This window comes from Athene cunicularia, assembly GCF_003259725.1.
Source record: "Athene cunicularia isolate RWA chromosome 6 unlocalized genomic scaffold, athCun1 chr6_part1, whole genome shotgun sequence".
Taxonomy (NCBI): domain Eukaryota; kingdom Metazoa; phylum Chordata; class Aves; order Strigiformes; family Strigidae; genus Athene; species Athene cunicularia.
In genome coordinates, this window is record NW_020799105.1 from 6,191,045 (window position 1) to 6,212,240 (window position 21,196).

Consider the following 21,196-nt stretch of genomic DNA (forward strand, 5'->3'; position numbering starts at 1 on the left):
AACATTGTCACTGGATATTGACATAACAGGAAACTTCTGAGAATGTTTACTGTATCACTAATATAGAGAGGTAACTGTGCTACAAGTTTTGCATTGTTGTTGTCCTGCTGCTGCAGTTTAGAAAGATATCAAGGGTCCTGAAGTTTTCTCCTTCTGCCGTGATACCTCTCAGGGAATCATTGGGCAGTACATGAATTTTTGGAAATTCTTCTTAACAGCAGTCATTCACCTCTTAGACTCAAATCTTCCTTCTAAAATGACTTTTCATCAGCAATTAAACTTTATTCTGACTCAGATGAGACCTGAGCAGCTGAAAGCTCTGCTTGGATATTATGCTTTCAAATACCTCTGAAAGAATCTTTGTCTTTCCAAGAGCTATAAAACTCCATGATTTCCACTGTACTTTTCACAATTCCACTGTGTCACAAGCAGTAGACGTATCTGTACGTTTAAATACATTTAAAGAATTGCTATTACAGTTCAAGTTACACTTGCCCACAGAAATGTAGATCAATATCTCAGAGAAAGAGGGAAGGAAACACCAAGACAGCTGGCCCCCCACCAAACCAAGTCCTGTCTTGTGGAAGATGATACTTCAGAAAATTACGTATTGTGCAATTAAGACATCCTTACATGAACTCTACCCCTTCTGGAAAAATCTCAACACATTTCATTATTAGTGGAGCTCTCTATGCCTAAGGATGTGTTGGGATTTGCACTTCCTACATGTCAGTGTTATAACTGTTTTTTCTGATGTCTTTGTTCACTGAATATATGTCCCCATTAGCATGCATGCTTACATGGAAGAATATCTCCGTATCTGTTTTTATCCTGATTTTCTGTGGCTTTGCCAGTTCTGCAGTCATCTACTGGTTTCGCATGTTCTAAAACCTAGATCAAAGAGCAATAGTCAGTCCATGTTCACTTTCTTTATAGACAATCTTTACGGAGTTGGTGTGAGCAAACTTTACTGCTGAACTTTACTGCTTTACTTTTCTTTATTCTCTTACCTCTTTGGTATGCACTGCACAATGATCAGCCATCACATTATGCCACTATACAATGTGTATAGATTGAAATACATGTGACAGTTCTTTAACATCTTCATCAGTTGCTACAGCTTTTACTCAGATAAAATATCCATTGGCTTTGGTAACCAGTGCTTTCCCTATTAGATCTTTATATTTTCTGTGCAGACACAGGACTCACCTCATAGTATGCTACACCTACATCAGTAACAGAATTAAATTAATGTAAATTAATACATGCCCTTAAGCCTTCAGGGAAAGTCAGCAAATCTTATACACTCGAGCCTGTTGGATTTCATACCCAAAAAGTCAGAGATACAAAGGCAAATGAAAGAAAATTATAACATTGTAATTACTATGGAAGAAGTGTTAGCTATCTATTACATTGGTGATAAGTACATCCTTTATAGGAAATTCCAGTACTGTGTTGAAAAGTTATGAAATAATCTGTTCTTTGGGAATTTGCAGATAATTTATATCCTGAAATAAGATTTGATATACTTTCCTAATATTACACTTTTTCCTTATTTATATGCCATCAGACGTAATTATGTGTTTTCCTTATCTGTGGAGATACATTACCTTTTCTTTTTAATTTCACAAAGTTCCTGACCTTAATGGCACCTCATGGCAGTGAGTTCCACAGATCACTGCAGCACTGTGTGAACCATTTTCCTTTCACCAACTAAGTGTTTCAACACTAGTGAATACCTAGCAGCATGGATTTCTTGCTTTAGTGCAGCTTCTAGAATAGTTCTTAGGCGGATGTTCAGCAGAGCTGGGGAAGGATACAAAGAAGTCAATCTAGAAAAAAAGGGATTGATACTCTACTTTTGTGTATTATTTATTTTTCATTCATGTGGGCAGTATTTTTGGACAGGGACCAGTGTAAGCTTGACCTGTGTGTAAAGAGAGATCCAAATACTGTAGCATCACCCAAACAGAAGAATAGAAGCCCCATTCTGGCTTCAGTAATCCTCTGAGAAAGTGCAGTCAGTAAAGACATACAAGTCAACCTCCCATACAGTATGCAGAAGGCTGCTAAAAGTCACTTTCTTAGCTCTGCTAAACAGATCTTAAAAAGGAATCACACTTTACCATAAACTCCTTTAACACCTCCTGATTCTCAATCTGCAACTGAAGGCCTCGTATAAGACCTGTGATGTCAGTCCTTGGACCTACTCCAGTCAACGATGGTCTAAAGTTAATTAACTGAGTCAGTTCATCTCCAGAAGCAAAGGTTCTGCCTATATATCAACAAAAAAAACAAAGGAGATTTTAAATATTACTGTTCATAGTGCAAAGTCTTGGCTTTAAAAACTAGGGGGCTGCAGTACTTAAGTATATTTTGATGCTTATGCTGTGGAAGTGAAATATAAAAAAGTATTTTTGGCTTACTTTTGTTCACAGCAGAAAGAAGAATAAGCACCATGGATACATCCAGCACGTAATTTAAAAGCAGATCCAACTACTGCAACTTGCCTCATAGAGTTTCTAAATACAGTCTGTTCTAAATAAATGGCTCTTGCAGAATTGTAAACTTCAATACTAGTTTATATTGGTATAGGACACTCTGGCCACATCTTCACAGGCAATCATCTTCACATTACCAACACTGTCCTGAAAATTAGTATTGCCACACCCCATTGCTAGGAATAATCACTGCAGATTCTTCCCCCCTGAAGTAAGAAAACATCTTCTGTTCTTTTCATTTTACCTCACACTCCCCTTCAGGAACAAAATGGGAAGTATCTCTGATGCACCAAAATTAGGATTCAGTTTTACTAATTAGCTCATCCTGAAGTATATGTTCTGATCCAAAACTTGACAGATTAAGAAGATGGATAAACATTTTAATCTCCAAAAATATCACTTCTCTACTGAAGCAATTCAAAAACTTTTATTATCATGCAGAGTAAAACCAGTAGCTTGTTTGGTAAAAAATAGTGGATTAAGGCAGAGGAATTATGGAATTTGTCCCTTTGGTCATAGGCTACTGTTGGCAAAGAATAACATGTCAGCTGTCTCAACAAACACCTGATGATCTGTTCCACAGTTTTATTATAGGCTGAAGACAAGGAGCAAGGGTCTGTTTTCCTCTTGTAAGATGTTGTTGCTATGCTTAACTAATCTTTGTTACAAAAGTGTTGTGCTTGCTATGCTTTTGTCTGGGCCACAACTTGCACCTGCCTGGCCTGAGCTTCTAAGACACTTTCTGTTCTCTAACCCTCACAGAAATGAGGGTGTTTCTATTCGCTAGTTGAGAGTGCCAATGAAGACAGATCCTCCGCTCCAGACAGAGCATGCTATTTCCCATACACCTATTTCCTTCCAGATCAAGTGGAATAAAAACCCCAAACTTTGAGCAAGTAGTAGAAGATAGATTGGTTATAATTTACTGTTTGCTAGCCAGCAAAATGAAGTAATGTGAGGGAGATAACTGTGGTTTACTTCTGATAAGAGTGATCAGCAATTCATTGCTTCCACAGGGCAAGAAGAATCAGGGAGAGACCTGTATTTCAGAAAATCTATGGGATACTACAGCACCCTCAGTATGATTCATTTCATAAATTATTCTTGTTTGGAGCAGAAGCAGCTTATTTTCCTGTAGGAACATCTAGGCAGGTTCTCTGTAAAACTGTCTTCTGGTATCACAGGGGCTTTAGTGCCTCAGCAGTGAAAGTGCTTCATTATGTGTTTAAGCACATCAGTTCTAGAGGTTTTAATGAAGTTCTTATATGAAGTGAAATCTAGTGATTCTGGGAAAAAAGTCTTGAGATAGAATTTGACCATTCATTCTAGGTTTTTGTGTAAGCATTTAATTTACATTTTTGAGGAGTTATATGGGAACAATAAGGGAGAGAGGAGAATTATTTCAAAAACCTGTTGCATCCAGTAATAATAAGCACATTTTTTAGTATGTTCCTGGAATTTGTTCCATTAATTCTCAAAGTCCTCTTTGTAATTGCTCTTCATATACGAAGAATGCCTTCTACTACATCCAGTCTGTTTACCGTATCTCTTGTAAAATAATCCAACTGCTTTTTTTTTTATTCATTTTGGGACAAACTAAAAATTTCAGTTTTTTAATTATGCGCTGGAAAGCTCCCACAAATTTGCTTGACCCAAAATTGCAATGTTCATTTTCTTTTGTTCAGCACTGAGCTAATGTCTCATTTCTTTGCACTATTCAATAGTGCATGATTTGAACATATGTCATGATGTTGCTCAAATTAATTCAGCAACATTTTTTTCCTCTTGTTTGCTCAATTTGCACACCTAACTGAGTATAATCAAGGTATTCAGATAGTTTCCTCCTTTGGGGTATTACATGATATAAAAAATTACCAAAAAAAATCCCAACTGGAAACCAAACCAAAACACACACAAAAAACCAAAAAACAACAACAACAACAACAAAAGTTTCTTATCCTTTTGAAACTGGAGTTCCAAAACAGAGGTGCTCAGAGCAGTGGCAAGTGGGTGATGGCCAGGAGAGCTGTCCAGCCGTCCTCCCTGAGTTCAGTTAACTACATTCAGACTCATGTTCCTTCTTTCTAACAGTTCTCCAAGAACTGGAGAGCTCCTGCTGTAGGCTGCCTTCTTGTGGATGTTGCAAAGGTTTGATGGCCTTCATATGTAGCAATGGTAAAAATTGTGTCCTGAGTGCCCTGGTCTTTGAGACACAAAGAGTAAATTCTTAGCTTGTGTACCAAGCTAAGAACTTAGCTTGTGTACTAAGCATTAGTGCTGTTCTTACTGTACATATACAGAGGAGTTGGCCTATAATGTTACAGAAACAAGAGAAGTTTTTGCATGGTTACTTCTAGGTAGAACAGAAATCCTGTGGGGCATATCATCATCTTCATTGTTCCAGCTATCTGACTCAGACTGCTGACTCTCTCTTCTTTTGCCTTCACATTCTGCATATTTCTGTGACCTGTAAAACAGCATTAGTTGAATAGTCTTATGGAACTGGCAGAAGCTTTGATAAGCTGAACCATACAAAAGTTTTGGGTTTAATCTATTTTTGATTGCTTTGAACTTTCTTGAGCAATTATTTTCAAGAATGAGTGTAAACTCTGAAGAACATAAGTTCAAGGACTAATAGTAGCATTTTGTCTGGACTAGTGTTTGTAAATCTAGCTGGTGAAAACCATTATTATCTGTATGCGGTATTTTAGTTTTTCAAAGAGATAACAGCGTATTTCATATCAAAAAATGCCCCCAAAAAATGATTGGAAGTAAGATTTGTCACAGTTATAGGCAATTTTTCATGTATGACATTTTTTAGTTGTCAGGCTATCATAGCTAAATAGGCTTTGCTTGTTACTGTTTCCTAAAGTAGAAAATTTTAAAGCACTTAAATATGTTTTAGGTAGAAGATATGCCTACAATCCAGGATACAACTATAATGTGTGCAGAATGGGTCAAATATTCCTCTACCAGATAACTCCAATACCTTTAGACCTAACATTTAACTATGTTAGTAGGCTTAAGTGTATCACAGTCTTACATTATACTATCCTATGTATAACCATAATACATAATGTTAGAAATAGTAGAAGTTACACTTAAGAGGGAGAATAAGGTAATAACTAGCAGCTTTGCAAATATCAGTAACTATTGCAGGCTGTGTATGTTCAAGTTATACAAAGCTTTTGTAAGTAGAAAACAGAACTACCAGAAAATACTGGTAGTAAAAAAATTCAGATTAAAGGACAGGGTCCAGAAAACCATCCTAATTGCAAAACAGCCATCCCTATACATGATAACTTTGTATTAGCCGTATCCTGTACACAGAGCAAGATAACCTGATTACCTGGTATATCACAAAATAATGTTATATTAGCAATGAGATAATAGCAAGTGGCACCGAACCTGTGTTCACGTGGATGTTCTTACTTGCAGATGCTCTTAAAGCTTCTTTCAAATTTTATCTCTGCAAGCAGGTAAGTTAGGGAAGATTTTCATCCCTAACTGATTGGCCAATACTGTTCTTACAAAATTTTAAGTTTTAAATGTAAATATTTAGTCCTTTTCTCTATTTACGTGGGTTATAAGTGCTAATGAGAATAATAATATTTCATATACTCTGCATCACTGTAATAGACAAAACCCACATCTTATCAACACTCCATTATTATTTGATTTCCCATTGTACTGTAGATTTTAAATTTGAAGTAAAATTCTTCGCTTCTTGTAGTATGTACTTTCTTTGGAGTAACATCCTCAAATTCTCTTGATTCCCAGATGTCTGGAGTTCAACATTTGTATTGCTAGAGCCATAGGAGCACAGGCTCCAGCCCAGGCTGGAAGACATGCTTGGAGCACTTAGTAAAACCCATGGGGACCCTATCCATACCAGCACGACAGTGCTACCAGTGTTCTGTCTCCTCTCTAGCTAGAAAGGCTCAAGTTAGCTTAGGCATCTCTGCATGAGCTGTTACAACTAGAAGCTTCTGTTTCATTTGTCTTAGTAGTTGTGTGGAAGCCATTTAGCAACTCTTACTGCAGATGGAGCTGCATTCCAATAGAACTGTATTTCTATTATTTAGGACACATGACTGCATTTGCATACCATATAAGGACAGTTCTGGAAATAGAAGAATAAATTATCCATACTATTTATTTTAGTAGTTTTACTGTATTTGAAAGACTTACCTATCTGAAATATTACTGATGATATCCTTATAATCTTGTCCAGCCAGCTGACCTTGCTGAGAGGAATTGTGTGTACTTTCTGGATCCTGCAGGTTTAAAATAAGAAAAAGCTGTGAAAAATCAGTACACAGAAACATCAAGAATATCATTACTTTCATCAACATTCCTTCTTATATCTGACAAAAATGTGTCCTTCACTCAAGAAAGAAAGGGAAAATAGAATAGTTTCTACTTTCAGAATAAAGTGTTAAACTTTGATTCAGCATTGCAGTATCTGCTAGGAGTAAAAAGCCACATCAGCTGTGTTTGTGAGTTTTGCAAAAAAACACAGTCTTCAGACATCTCTACAATTTAGCATGCACGACTAAACTTTGAAAAGGTTCATGTTAGTTATATCCTCTCTGATCTCATGAAGAAAATGCAATCACAGGAATCATGAGTCACAGTCTACTCTTCACCTCCCACCTCTTGGCAGCAGACAGCACCAGTGTATGAGATGGAATTGTTGATAATAATTTCCTTTTTTTATCTCAGGCACAACGATAGCAGTTGTTAGAAGCAGGCTGCAGCTGCTCTACTGAATAAGCGCTGAACTAACTGAGAAGGCAGACCCTTGATAACCCTCCATGTGCAGTATAAGCAATAGTATTTGTGGCTGGTTTTCCATCCTAGAGAATGATAACTAGGTCCTGCATTTGAATAATGATGCAGGATATGTGCCATTAGTATGTGGAAGCAGCTTCTTCTCAGCTGTAACACTTGATAGATAATTATTTAAATTTTAGTTCAGAGTAGTGTTTCTTCTTCTATCCTTGCTTAATATTCCAGATGCACTCAGAAACTACCCTGGCATGTTACACAGTATAAACTACTGAATACCCCACAGAATCTTAACAGTAGCTCGATTTACACCTTCTTTTCTTACTTTTGTGTTTGTATTTCCCCATTAGAATTGGGGAATTCATGGCTGCCTATTTAACCATGAATTCATTTACACAGTTTCTGCACCTACTGAGTACACTGATTGGAGAATGCTATATGGATTTTTGTTTTCTATTTGCCAAGGAAAGTTATTTTACTGCTGCTTTTTTGCATCTGTTTTTTTTTTCAGGGGCTTGTAATTTTCAAAGTCTACATCTTTGGAGTCAATGGCAGCTGTGCTCTATAAAGTAAGGCATAAATAGTTTTTATTCATAGAAAATAGCTAAAGGCAAGCTGGAAATAAAGAAGAGAGTTAATGGAACCAATTCAGCAAAAAATTTTTGCGTGTGCTTAAAGTTAGGTATGTGCTGTGCTAAACTAGATAGACTTAACCACATGCTTAAAGCTAAATTTGTGCCTTAATACCTTGCTAACTCAGGGATCTAGTGAGTAACCTGTAACCTTAGTACTATCTCCTACTTCTCATTGATATTATTTCTTGGGTGTACTTCTTTGTCAGATCATAGATGTGACCTTGTTTTCATATGACATTTCACCAATCCCTAACAGTTTAATTGCAACACACATTCCAACAGTGTACTTAAAACTTCCTCAAACATTCTTCTTCAAGGTTTTCTCAGCTTATTCATGTCAATGGTTTCTTCCATTTTTCTTTTTCTAGTTTGATTATATTAGTTGAGACAGGGTTTGTCTTTTTTGTTTGTTCTGGAGGATAAGAGGACCTGTATTTCTCACATTTTCTGAAGAGAGGTTTTATAGTTGTAAACTTAAAAATAATAGATGCTGTAAAATTTGATGTGGAATGTCTTGCAGGACTTACTAATATTCAAAAAACATAACCATGTTTAGTGAAGTTTGGGTGCCTTGGAGTTATGAATATTAATGGAAGACTGTTGAATAGAAATATTTTAAAGTATGTTGTTTTAGAATACAGAAAGAATGGTCAAATTAATAAATTATTCATTTTGATCTTATAAAGCACCAGAACTAGACTTGCATATGCAACCTTCCTTCCCCCTGCCCTTTTAGCATATATATTATACTAATCATATGCTCTTATCTCAGTGAAATCCCCTGACTCATTCAAATGTTAGCAGTTCCAGTGCACTTCCCTCATATTAATCTTTTTTCATTAAGAAGGTATGGTTCTTGCCTGCATTGCAGCAAACCCATTTTGTAAACAAACATATGAGTTGCCTGATAACTTCTAGAAGCCTGATTCAGATTTTACCTTGGTGGACATCTGGTTGGATTCTTCTTCCTTGAAAGTGAAAACAGGCTGAGCTTGCAGGCTTCCCTCAGCACTGTCTGAATACCAGAAAACAAAAAATCTAAGTCAAATGCCTACAAAGCATGAAAACAGAGATCCATTTCTTTTGTGCCACCACATAAGAGGACCTTGATCTTGGACAAGGCACTGAGATACAGTGCCAGAAATTGCCATGGAATATCCCTTTCATGGGTGCTCTAAGATGGTTAGTACAGCACAACTGCCATATATCATCACTGAAGAAGCCAGCACAATTCAGGTTGTGGGAAGATACACTGAAGTAGATCCCTGTATCAATAGCAGTTATAAAAAACCTGAAACATCATTTCAGTTTTCCCTCCCTAACCCAGCCCATTCCTTTGCAGTGCTAAGGGACAAATACCATAGATTAATGCTAATGCTTCTATAATACTATTGGGTTTTACTGGTCCAGGAAAGCAGTTTAAACTTTCCAGCAACTGGGTAATTCACCAATGTCATGTGAGATGCAAATGAATGTCCCCACAGCTAGTTCCTTGAATTTGCAGAGTTGGAGAAAAGGCTAGTCTCACTGAAGTGAACGGGAATATTTCCACAGCCCTTAATAGAGAAAGAGCTTCAATCAGCCTTTTTATAACTGGCCATCCTTCCATTTTTTTTGCATCATTAACCCACAAAATTAAAATAGAATAGAGACTGAGCAGTGAACATCCTCCTTCCAGGCCAATGCTGAGCATAGCATTCTCATCCTTATGGAAAAGCTTTGCTCTTGAAATACACTGGGTAGCTTCCAGTAAGTGGAGTGGGCAGTGCTTATGACACAGGCTAGGACTTCAAGAGGATCAGGTTCAGTGTAATAGATATGGAAAAATAATTGAGAACCTTGAACCTAGAGGCTGCTACTGTCTAACAGCAGAATTGCCTAAAATAGGTATGCAGGTAAGTTGGCATCAGTAAAGCTAACTAGATGCATAAATGTTTGCTGTAAAGTATGTCCAAAATCCACAGTCAGCTCTGCATTTCTTCCTAGTCAGCTGGGGAGAAAGCAAATAGCTATGGCAGTAGCTTCTTGCTACACATTTGAAACAAAGCCTCCAATCTTTAAGCAGAAGGCCAGAAGGTATATTAAGGAGGAATTCTATATTCTTCCCACTGAATTTTCTCTACATTATAGAAAACATTTTAGTGTTCAGAGAAATAGAATGTTGAGGAATACAGATCGATAATCTATCGGTAATAGTAACCCTTGCTTCCACTCCCAGCTTTACTTAGTATTGAATTTTGAGTATTCATTAGAGCAGAGCCTTCAGTTCAAGTTTCTTCCATTGGAGTTAGTCAGGTCTCTAAGTACTGCCCTATGCAGGTGGGTGTGCTCTCAAATCAACAGCAACCAACCTGGGAGCAGAGGCTTTTGAATATGAACAATCACAGAAGGGAGAGGAGCTGTCTGCCACACAGAACAGGAGGTGTAGTGCTTCCAAGAGATAAGGTAGGAGTGCTGGGATGTGAAATTTGTAGGAAATGTGTTTTAGTAGCTGGGTTAATGATTGGCCGTGATTCCATCAGTATAAAATTGGGTAAAATCAGACCAGGAACCTGCATGACTTAAAAACAGAAGCTGAGTTAAAGCATCTCTGAGGGTCTTGCAGCTTTGCTTCCACTATTCCTAGGCTTAAAAATCATAACTGGGCATTCCTTCCCTGTGCTCCTATGTCTTGAGTAGCTTAGCCAGAGCTGTAGATCAGGGTGAGGAATATGTTTGTATCTACAGCTATGAATCAGGGCTAACTGTAAAGTTAGTATTCTTGGATTATTTTGCTACTAGGAAAATTGAATTCAGGCAACGCATGATCCCGCTTTTATCATATACTGAGTGGATGTAGCTGCTTACCAGGCTCTGCTTTTGTGTTTGGGGGGGAAGGTATACTGTTGCTCTGATTGCCTGAATAAGCCCAATGCAAAAATACGCTTCGGCAGACAGTGAGTTGAACAGTGCCTTGAGCCTTGCGCAGCAAATCTATAACTGTTTGGCGTGGCAGACCAGACACAAAAGTTTCATTCACCTGAAAAATACAATGATATGTACTTTCAGATTCCTGCAACAGAAAGCTTTTCTCTAATCACATATCCCAGTACTGAGCAATCTCTGTATTCTTTGCACTTCATATGTCCTCATCCTGTCCTATTTTAGTAACTTCAGCAGTACCCACAAAAGTATAGTCTGCATCTTCTCTGAGACACTAAGAAGACATTGTTTCCCCCACTCTTCAGGTGGAAGATGGAGGAGAGATGGAAGTAAATGAAAAATAGAAAAGCAAACAAAAATATTGAACCTTCTGGAGGGGGAAGAAAAAATAGTTTGGGATTAAAAATAAGATTATTTTTGCTTGACTTGAGAATACCTAACTGGCACTGATGACCAGTTCTTCCTAGTATCCTCCTGGTTAGCTGTTTTATGCATGTTTGGTCAGTTAACTCTTGTTTCCCTGATTTTCTCATGTGTAATCTGGGCACAGTTACACTATGGATTAGTTGTACTTTGTTGCTTGCCCTGCTGTTTTGGGTCTGAGTTGCTGCTGGAGTGCCCAACTGCCACCTCCAGCTGTAGAGTGGCCCAGTCCCACAGGAAGCTGAACTCTTGGCAAGGTGGAGGGGAGCAGAACAGCCCTCTGACCCCCAGGAGCCAAGGACACTGTCTTCTGCATGGTACTGTGCCAAACAGCCTCAGATTTCCAATTTGCACAACCTTTATACTAAATAGAATGCTCATTATAGAGTAACTAGAGAAAATGTAGGCCAAACCAATGAAGATCAAGCATTACCTTAAGTAGGATGTCACCAACTTGAAGCCTCCCATCTAGATCTGCAATGCTGTCTGGGCTGATGGCTTTTATTAGGATAGCCCTGCCATTTCTTCCACCTACCAGTGCAAATCCTAGGCTTCCATGTTCCGCTTTTTCCAGCTCAATATTAATAATTAAGTCCTACAATAGAAAAGGATGCAGTCTAAAGTGGAGTTTATTTAGGGCTCTGTTTTGTTTGTATTTTTAATACCAAAGAATTTCATTATGCTTCACATTCCTCACTGTCTGATGTAGATTATGGGATATATCCATCTCTTGAATAGGTGTATAGAGCTTCCAGTGATTAACGTAGCAGCTGTATGTATGTATCAGACTGAAAATAGTACATACTTTTTTCCATCATATTTTAAATAATTTCTGAAGCAGAAAATAAGCTCTTAAGAGCAAGGAAACATGTTATTTTGTAATCCTTTTTTAATATATCAAATGAATCTCCTTAACTAACAAACAAGTTGCTCTTTTCTCCAGCATGACAGAAGCGCAGTACATACTCCATTATTTTATTATTCTATAATGAAAATCTTAACCTTGCAACCCCAAGATACCCATCTATTTGGCTTTAGCACTTCATTCAGTTTTAAAATCAGCTGCTTTTTTAGGGTCAAGTATTATGTCAGAAATAGCAGCAACCTAGAAATGTTTATGACTTTTAGCATAACTAGTTTCAATGTTGCAAATATTTTCAGATATTATTTTAGCAAGTTGAACAGATAAACCATCATGGATTAAATGGTGTGGAAGAAGCAGTAATAGTGATGACTTAATCAAAAGTGAGAAAACTGTTGCAATTTTTATGCCAGGTTGGAGGTCTAATTTTAACAAAACACAAATCAAGAGAAAAGTAGTAACTCCATTCCCACAAAATATCAGTCCCCATGTGGGTAATTTCAATTCCACGCAAGGTTATTTTCCACGCATTTGCACAAACAGAATTGATGTTTGCACTTGTAAGAATTTTGAAGCATTGTATGTTGAGCATTGAATTTACTTCTTTTTTCAAAGAACACACCTGTGTATTTTAGGAATTCATCATTTCAAAAATAGCATTCATTACTCTTGCCAGATTCAAACCTTTATGGTTTATGTCAATGCTACATAATACTTCAAACATTTGGAGTAATTTTACACCCTTTTCAAATGCCCCATCTGAAATTTCAGAATGAAAAGATCATTGTGGAAAATGCTTTACAATTACAATTGCACTTATTTTCCCCAGAATCCCACACTGTGTCATTCTGTATCTTTTTTCTGTGTTACTTTCTTTTTAAACTAAAGATTAATCTTGTAAAACTGTTAGGAGTACTATGAAGACCTAATGGAGGGGCTACATCATGTTCTTATATTACCAAGCTGGTAAAACAGTGATATTATACATTGCAAAACAGCAATAGAGGAGTCTGACCCCAGGAAGTGCTCAGTGCATTCTAGTCCATGAATGCTGAAGCAATTCAACACTTCACAGGACACTCTACAAATGCATTATATTCTCATTTTGAAAGAAACTGCAGAGGAAGAAAATACATTAAATCTCACTACTGAAAAAAATCGCATTCCATATAGCTTATTTTGTTTGATGGGCCATCTCACACTTGATAAAATTGTCACTTACCTTACGTTCTGGGGAATTGGGAATGTTTTGCCGAGCACCACAGTTTGTTTCCTCCAAATGTTTCTCTGTGAAAAAGCAGCAACAATTTTTACACAGTTGTCCTGGTAAAAACTTCTATAGTATAACACTCAAAATCATATTCAGAGACATAATAGATCATTTTCTATTTGACATGTAAAATACAAAAAAATTCCTGTGTACTTATGTGGGTTTACACTCCTGAACTATGAACTGAGCGTTCTGCATATTATTATGCCTGTAGACTTAAGTGAGAAGGTTCCAAAACAATCTTTAAAAGCAGCATATTACAGGGTCAGAGACACCAGATGGACAACAGGTAATCTATAAATGTTCTCTGAAACTCTGGGGGAGACAGTTTTCTTTATGAAGAATTAATCTTTCTTGGGTGCTGCCAGACATATTTTATTTCAAGGACAGGGCACTAAATTTTGCAGACCCTTACTGAAAAATACAAAGTTCCTTAGCATGTTGATGCAGCAAATGCTGTTCTTGGGAATTCAGGTTTTAATTTGAGAAAGAAATAATGGTTTCCTCTGTCTCAGCAGGTTGCCCTAAAAGCATACATGTAGGTTTGTTCTGAGAGACCTCCTGCTCACCTTCAGATAAACAAGGGAATGTAAACTCTATGCTTAGATTATTAAACAAAGCATCAATATCTAATATTGATACTATATGAGGCAGTTTGAGACCCTTATTACTGCGTGATTAAGTTTGCCAATTTGCACAGTGATATAAACAATTCTGTTACGAATTGCAGAGATATTACATCTCAGTCATTGGTATTTTTAAAATTGTAACAATAATCAGAGATCAGACAGTGTCATTCTAGACATGTGGCAATGATCAGGCGGAGAAAGAAGCCAGGTGAGTTAGTGTCTGCAGAGATATATATGTAAGAAGACAGTGTGCATTTCCTGATGCTCCCACCTCTACCCACCTACTCCCCAGTTTTGGAGGTTTGCTTTATCATATCTTGGTGATCATAATTGTCTTCCACAAAGCACTCTTAATGTATGGATTATAGAAAATAATGAGTGTTCTGTTGTTAAAAAAAAAAAAAAGCTCCCTCTTGCAATGTAATTTTAGTATGCATTTTTGTAACTAAGACAGTCTATAAAATTAAGGCTTGCTTCCTTGATAGCAAATTATTATAGATTTATCTATAAATCTATCAGAGATTATAGCAAACAGAACACCAAATACCAAATTACTAAAGATTTTTTTAAGTGCCTTATAAAAGGGAAGAATCTTGTTTTATAAGAGAGTCAGGTAACTGTACCATTGTAGAGTTCATAAATCTGTATCAGAGGTGGGTCAGACCTATTTTGAAGGTGTCTTGAGGAATCTTGGAATCTGCAAAGCTTATGGAGCAAGGTTGTGTAAGCAAGGTCCTACCAGGGTATGCATTTACCATGCTTAGTTATACCACAGTAACTGAGAGTACACCGTAACTTTCTCTGTGTCTTGTAAATTCAAAGCAGCTTGTTCTTCAGTAAGTCAAATAATCTGTTTCAGTTTATAAAAACAAACACATGGCTAGTTGTTTTAGGGTAGGAAATCTGTAACTAGCTTGGAATAATTTCTTCAGGTAACCATATGCCAGTATTCAGGCGAGTATAGGTATATGAGCAATTCTGGTCCAGGGTTACTTTTTCAGGTCATCTTTACATGATTAAAAAGAGTCAGGCCTGATTTAACACTCCAGCCAAATGTAGACTGGAAAGTATTACTTGCAAGGCTAATGCACTTCCTATGCAGTGACGTAGATGTGATACCTATCGTTCCATCTGATGGTGCAGATGCAACCTCTGCTTGCTGAGACTCCTACTGCTAGAGCAATTCTGGTCAAGTCTTTGTAGTGCAGATGATTGCTGAAGTTTTCTGTCAGTTTTAGTATTAAATATCACCCCCTGATATAAATGCTCTTATATTAACTAAGGGATATTGGTGATGTCTGTTTCTGATTTTCTACAGATTTACTGATAACAGTTTAAAAAGTTGGTATAGAAAATGAAGTACTGGCTCATATTAAATAGTGGCTGGGAAAAAAAAAGTGCTGGAAAACCCATTAAAGAATAGTTTCAATCAAAACAGATGTTGAAATATAAACACATAAAATTCCCATTTAATAATAACAGACTAAAAAAATAGAAACTGACTATGCAAAATGCAAAGAAAATTTTTTTAAGAGAACTATACATTTTTATGTCTGTCTTTAAAGAGCTACCACATTTTTTTCAGACCCTTAGAATGGCCATAACAGAAACACTGTATGCGAAGTTACAATCTGTTAATAACTTTTAAATGCAATGAATCAATACCCTATGCTTATTTCCAAAACCAGAAACAAATTTTGAACTAAACCCCAAAAATATTAGCCTTACTTACTATTATCCTGCTCTATAGGAACCACTGGATTGCCATTTCTGGGGGCAGAAAAAGTGAAATATGTGCACCATTAAGAGCTGCATGCTTTGTAAAGCACATATGAAAAATATTTTTAGAAAGTCAGTTGTCTGAATTGTAGCTGTACTTCTAAGATTTTGTTTATGGTGCTTTCCTAAAAAGCATTTATATTAGTATATAAAATATTTGACTTATTTAACAATAGTGAAACTTTTTATTTATATGGGTTGGGGAAAGAAGGAACACGTTAAATCATCTGTCCCAGTAAAGAACTGCTTTGTAGTACATTTTGAATTTGGCTTTGGTTTCCTCTCCCTTACCCTATTTCTGTTTGACTGCTTAGATTGTAAATTCTTTCAATCAGGATGTGTTGCTTGCTAACTGCTTGTACAGCAAGAAGTATAATGAGGCTGCAGTTTCTTCATCTGCTAGACCAGTGCAAGTTAATAAAACATTGATAAAAGTTTGAGGTATGTTAAGACCGCTGTGACAGACATACTACTGCTCACTCTGGTTATGTAACTTAGTTTATTCACATACTCTTGGGTTATTGTTTGACTGTTCCTCTGACATCTTTGGAAGCTATTTCTGTATCAGTCCAGGACTGGTGCTATGTAAGACTGTAGAACACAGTAAATCTAAAGTGCAGCCAAGAATTGATGAGAGAAAATCTTAACGGCAGATTATTGATCAAGCCTGGAATGACTTTTCGTTACATGCTGCAAATTAAATGCTGCATTTTTAATACCTTTCTAAAGCATTTGGTTGTTGGGAATAACTCAGTGTTTCCCAGCAGAGGTAATTTCTTGACTGTAGTTGTGAATCTGAGATTGTATGGAGAAGATTGTCACTAGTGGTGGAAAGACAAAGATTTTCCCTAGAGAACAGGATGTATGGAAATGGTGGCCAGTCTCACAGTTAAAGGTTTCACATTTGTGTTTGCATGATGAAGTTTGAAGAGTTCTCATTTGTGTTGTATGAGTCTACTTGTACTCACTGTGTTAGCTGTAATTACAAGGAGTTAAGATATCTTATGTATCTTAAGTATCAGGTTGCATCCTTCAGACCTTTGAGGTAAAACATTTTTCCTGTAGTTTATCTAATTTTTATTGTTTCACTTGACGTAAAGTTTAAAAACCTGCTTCAACATTAGGACTGAGATTGAGTATGCTCAGATTTACCTTGTGGCTTTGATTTGGACATTCTGGGTTGCAGCTTCACACACTCTCACTGCATCATCCAGGCTAATGCCCTCAGTCCACAGTCCACAGATGTAAACAATCTGATCTCGTGGCTGCAAACTGCCTTCCACACTGGCAGGAGAGCCAGGAACTATCTCTAGCACATAAATACCTTGTAATTTGCTTCCAGCTCCTCCTGTCAGCTTCAAGCCTAGAATAATGCACAGAAAGCATCTTTTGTGGCAGTGTGTTTCGAATCTCACTGTCAGTGACATACAGCCTAATAAAATAGATGTGGGTCATCGAAAGATAGGCTGAACAAACCACTGACATTATAAATAACAGTTTTGCCCTAGTGAGATGGGGTATAAGAGCTGTACTGGGAGAGTGAAATACAAATAAATGTTTAAAAAATATGGAAAAAAAAATTGTATCATCCATCTTTATGCTTTAGCTATTCCATAGTGCTTTATTTCACCTGATGTTTAAGAGTCATTTGAATAAGACGCTTAGCTGTATAGCAGTAACTCCCTCTTTACCAGAGTGTTTAAGTGCCTTGAAATCTTTAGAGTGCCGTGGGGAACAGAGGCATACAACAGCTAAGGAGGAAATTCAGTGCAAAACTGAATTGCACAACTATATTCAAGCAATCTCTGAACAAGCAAGTTTCTGAACTGAAAACAGGATGCTGTGTCTGAAGCACATATATCTATACTGTTTCTTGAGCCTACGGTTGTAACTGTGCACAGTAGTCACCACATTCTGCAGAAACACCAAGATATGCTATGGGGATTTCTTTTAGTACTTGTATTGCACAATGTAGATAAACCCTTATGTCTGTGGCAAACCGAGGATTTGAGTGGAGATTTTTTGAATAGCAAACTATTGCCCTAACCAGTGGCTCATCCTTCTCAAAACTTGCCTTTTATTTTTTCCCCCTAGAAATAGATCTTTATGTATCTCAGCAGGTAGTAGACATTATTATCTAAGTACCAACAACTTCTGTATATCAGTAACATAAAAATATGAGAGTGGAGATCTGCTAGAAACTTCATCTGATAGGGTGATAATACAAAGATCATTTTTTCCAACTTAATTGATCTAATAAGAGATATTAGTCTTCCTTTTAAGGCTTGGCCCAAAATAAACTCCTCATTCCTTGGTCATGGGTGATGGAGGAGAGCATAAAGGTGTCACGGTCACTCAGGATCATACTGGTCCAAGACCACAGTTGCTTATGATTATCTAACGGTTGCTGTAATCCCTGTCCAAAATAGCAATTATAGTATTTACTACACACCTAGCTGTCCATTGGCACCTTTTGTGAGAGTAATTAGAGGAATCTCATCTGGCCTAATAGAGGGATGCAGATCACTGTCAGCACGACCAACCACAAGGTGCAGATCAGGAGGAGAGCTTTGAAGTAAAGTCAGGGCTTCATTGCATGGCAAAGATGTGACATCAGTCCCATTCACCTAAATGACAAACCAGTAAAAGGATGTCATATATCTCATTGACCATCACATAATTTTCCTTCCACTCTGAATTTTGTATATGAACTTTCATGTTACAGCTTTGCTGTGGTATTTAATGTTAGTGAATGCAACAGTTAAGATTGCAGTAAGATTTCTTTTTTGAACTTTTAATTTTCTGAATTAAATTTCTGAATTAAAGCTTCCATTAAAATACCTCTTTTTTCCTTGAAACTCAAGGACTCTGAGCATAAAACAAGGAGGACAGTCTAACTGAAGATGAACCAGGATGAATCCAGGCTTTATTTGTACATTGAAAAGGACATAATTCTTGCATCCTTTGTATGTCACCTATGTTATTATATTAATTCAGTTTATGTCATTTAATTGGTAAGATATTTAATATCTTGTTTGTCCTGCATTGGTGCTAGATGATTCATGTTATTTGCCTGGTTGTGCAACCTATTCAGTCTGTAATTTGTCTTACTGAAGTTAGTGGAATTACACTTATTATATGACTCAGCTGTAGTTGCATACCTAAGTATGTGATAAACTGGACCCTATAAAAGGAATTCTGAAGCTAAATGATATTGATCTGCAAATACTTTCTCCACTGTATAAACTCAAAGAATTACTGTACCATAATAATTCTGTCTCCCCTTCTTAGTCTTCCATCTGACAGGGCAGGCTCATTCAAGATTTCATCAACATACAGGCAGGTGTCCACTTTGTTAAGAACTACAGAGAATCCATAACCATTGTTCTCTGACTTTGTCAAAGTTACAGAGATCTCCATTTCCTATTAAAATAAGCACAAGATATGTTTGATGTAGGCTTTTCTGTTGCTTCATTAATGTCCTTCATTGTGCAGATAAGAATCAGATACTCAGATGGTATAAATAAGAGCATATATAAGGGTTTCTCTGGTCTGTCACTGCCTTATTCCAGAATTAATTTTATTACTTTTTACCTAATGGAGCTTTGTGGTGATTGATTGATTGATTGATTGAGCCTCAGAAGACAGAGAATGACATTTGGAACTGGAATTATGGCATTTGAAATCAGTAAAGAAAGGCTTGGAGTCCTCTGAGCTCACAAGCATTACAATACTAGGGTGCAGAGATTATTGTTGTTATTGCTATTGCTGTCCCACTGAAGCAAATGACTGGAGATAAATTTTGTCCTCAGTGCTCTCAAAGTAGTAGGAATTCAGAGCTCATTAGTGTCATCAGGAATGCAAGATGTTCAGCATTTGGCAGGATTAAGTTTTATATTTTGAATAGTAATTAGCACAAGGATCATACTTTCTTATCAGGACATTACAGTAGTATCACTGTAACAAACTGATTTTCCACATGGGTTTAAAACACAACAGAAAATAAACCAAATAGCTGACTCTAATTAATTTTAAAGGCTACTAGAGGGCTTTTAGGCCTTTGTACACTGGGGATAATACTGCAGGATGCTGGAAAGTGGAAGAAATACTAGATGGCAAGAGCAAGGAGATGGCCTTAAGGCAATGGTGGAGAATTCTGGAGAGCTGGGCAGAGTGGAAAGTCTGCTTTACTTGAAGACTGTTGACCTTCAGGAAAGTAAAAAAAGCCATGCAGAAATAGCATGTATAATGAGTTAAAATTAATGTTTAAGAATGTTGCATTCTTAAAGTTGTTTCTTTTCCTTTATCATATTCTACCTGTTAATAATCTGGTGCGTATCACATACCCTAGTGCAGTCTTCCTTCTCTTCCTCTAGTTCCTCCAAGTCTTGCCATTCATTGTCATTGTCATGTGTCTCTCTAGCAGGCAGGGATGATGAGAAGGGACCACAAACACATGGTTGTGGAGTCACCATGGTTGTGGAGAGTGTCTCGGAGCTTCCTCCCAATGAAAGTGAGGTCACAGACGCTGAGCTGATAGTGAGATACTCTTCATCAATAGGGGCTAGACAGAGAGTTTCAGGCATACATTTTGTGTTTGATAGGTCATCGTCACTCTTATTAAACATGTGTCTGGGAAAAAAGGATAAATTGTTGCAGTAATGGGATTTTTCTCCATATGCTTTCTTAGAAAGCCACTGAAAAATCTGTTGCTTATACGTGAAATTATTTTAATTTTAACCGAAGTACTAGTTATCATATTAATTGCTGTCTGGATCCAGTGTTACTATAAAAATAAATAAGTAATCAATATTTTGCAAAGATAGTTAAAAGATCATAAAGCTTTCAGAATTTGAAAACAGCATTTGCAAATCTTGCACTCTGTTCTTTTAAGGCATTAATTAGTACTTTGGTTGCTTCTTGAAAAGAATAATTGAACAATACCTAGACCATTAATTATTTCATCTGCCAAAACCAACTTAACTTATCTGGTAAATGGTATGCACATTACAACATTACTACAATTTTCATATTTGTATTTTTCTTGAAAAAGAATGCCAGCCACTTTCCTGGCTCCTACAGGTCTTGCTTGGGTAACGAGAGCACAGACCAGAAACAGGAAATATAAAATGATTCCTGTCTCTCCAGAAAAAAATACAAGTCTTGCCTCCTCTTTGTAAGCTTGCTTTTATTCTTATGCTTGCTGTGAAGCATAAGAATTGTCCTACAGAAATCAATGGATTTTTTCAATTACTTGAACTAAAATTATTATTGACTCTGTTGGCGACATAGTGTTCGACACTTTTGATGTTCAAGTCTGGACTGTAATCATATGTGTTGTGTTTAATATTGTTTTGGCTGTTGTCATTGATGAACTCTAATAG

At 36.9% G+C, this 21,196-nt stretch overlaps 1 protein-coding gene across 5 annotated transcripts in view; it reads right to left on the bottom strand.

Moving 5' to 3' along the window:
- The window catches only part of FRMPD2 (FERM and PDZ domain containing 2), a 78,542-nt gene that overhangs the window by 6,532 nt on the left and 50,814 nt on the right, over positions 1 to 21,196 (bottom strand). For 4 of the 5 annotated variants that reach the window (XM_026850964.1, XM_026850965.1, XM_026850966.1 and 1 more), the window contains 13 exons: positions 20,159 to 20,444; positions 19,077 to 19,235; positions 18,265 to 18,439; positions 16,965 to 17,175; positions 15,766 to 15,803; positions 13,357 to 13,421; positions 11,706 to 11,867; positions 10,775 to 10,946; positions 8,866 to 8,942; positions 6,693 to 6,778; positions 4,853 to 4,968; positions 2,127 to 2,275; positions 801 to 891 (listed from right to left, as the gene is read on the bottom strand). In XM_026850964.1, the coding sequence (XP_026706765.1) occupies positions 801 to 891; positions 2,127 to 2,275; positions 4,853 to 4,968; positions 6,693 to 6,778; positions 8,866 to 8,942; positions 10,775 to 10,946; positions 11,706 to 11,867; positions 13,357 to 13,421; positions 15,766 to 15,803; positions 16,965 to 17,175; positions 18,265 to 18,439; positions 19,077 to 19,235; positions 20,159 to 20,444 (1,787 nt within the window). The remainder of the gene's footprint in view (positions 1 to 800; positions 892 to 2,126; positions 2,276 to 4,852; positions 4,969 to 6,692; positions 6,779 to 8,865; positions 8,943 to 10,774; positions 10,947 to 11,705; positions 11,868 to 13,356; positions 13,422 to 15,765; positions 15,804 to 16,964; positions 17,176 to 18,264; positions 18,440 to 19,076; positions 19,236 to 20,158; positions 20,445 to 21,196) is intronic. The other variant, XM_026850968.1, reaches the window with a different exon arrangement.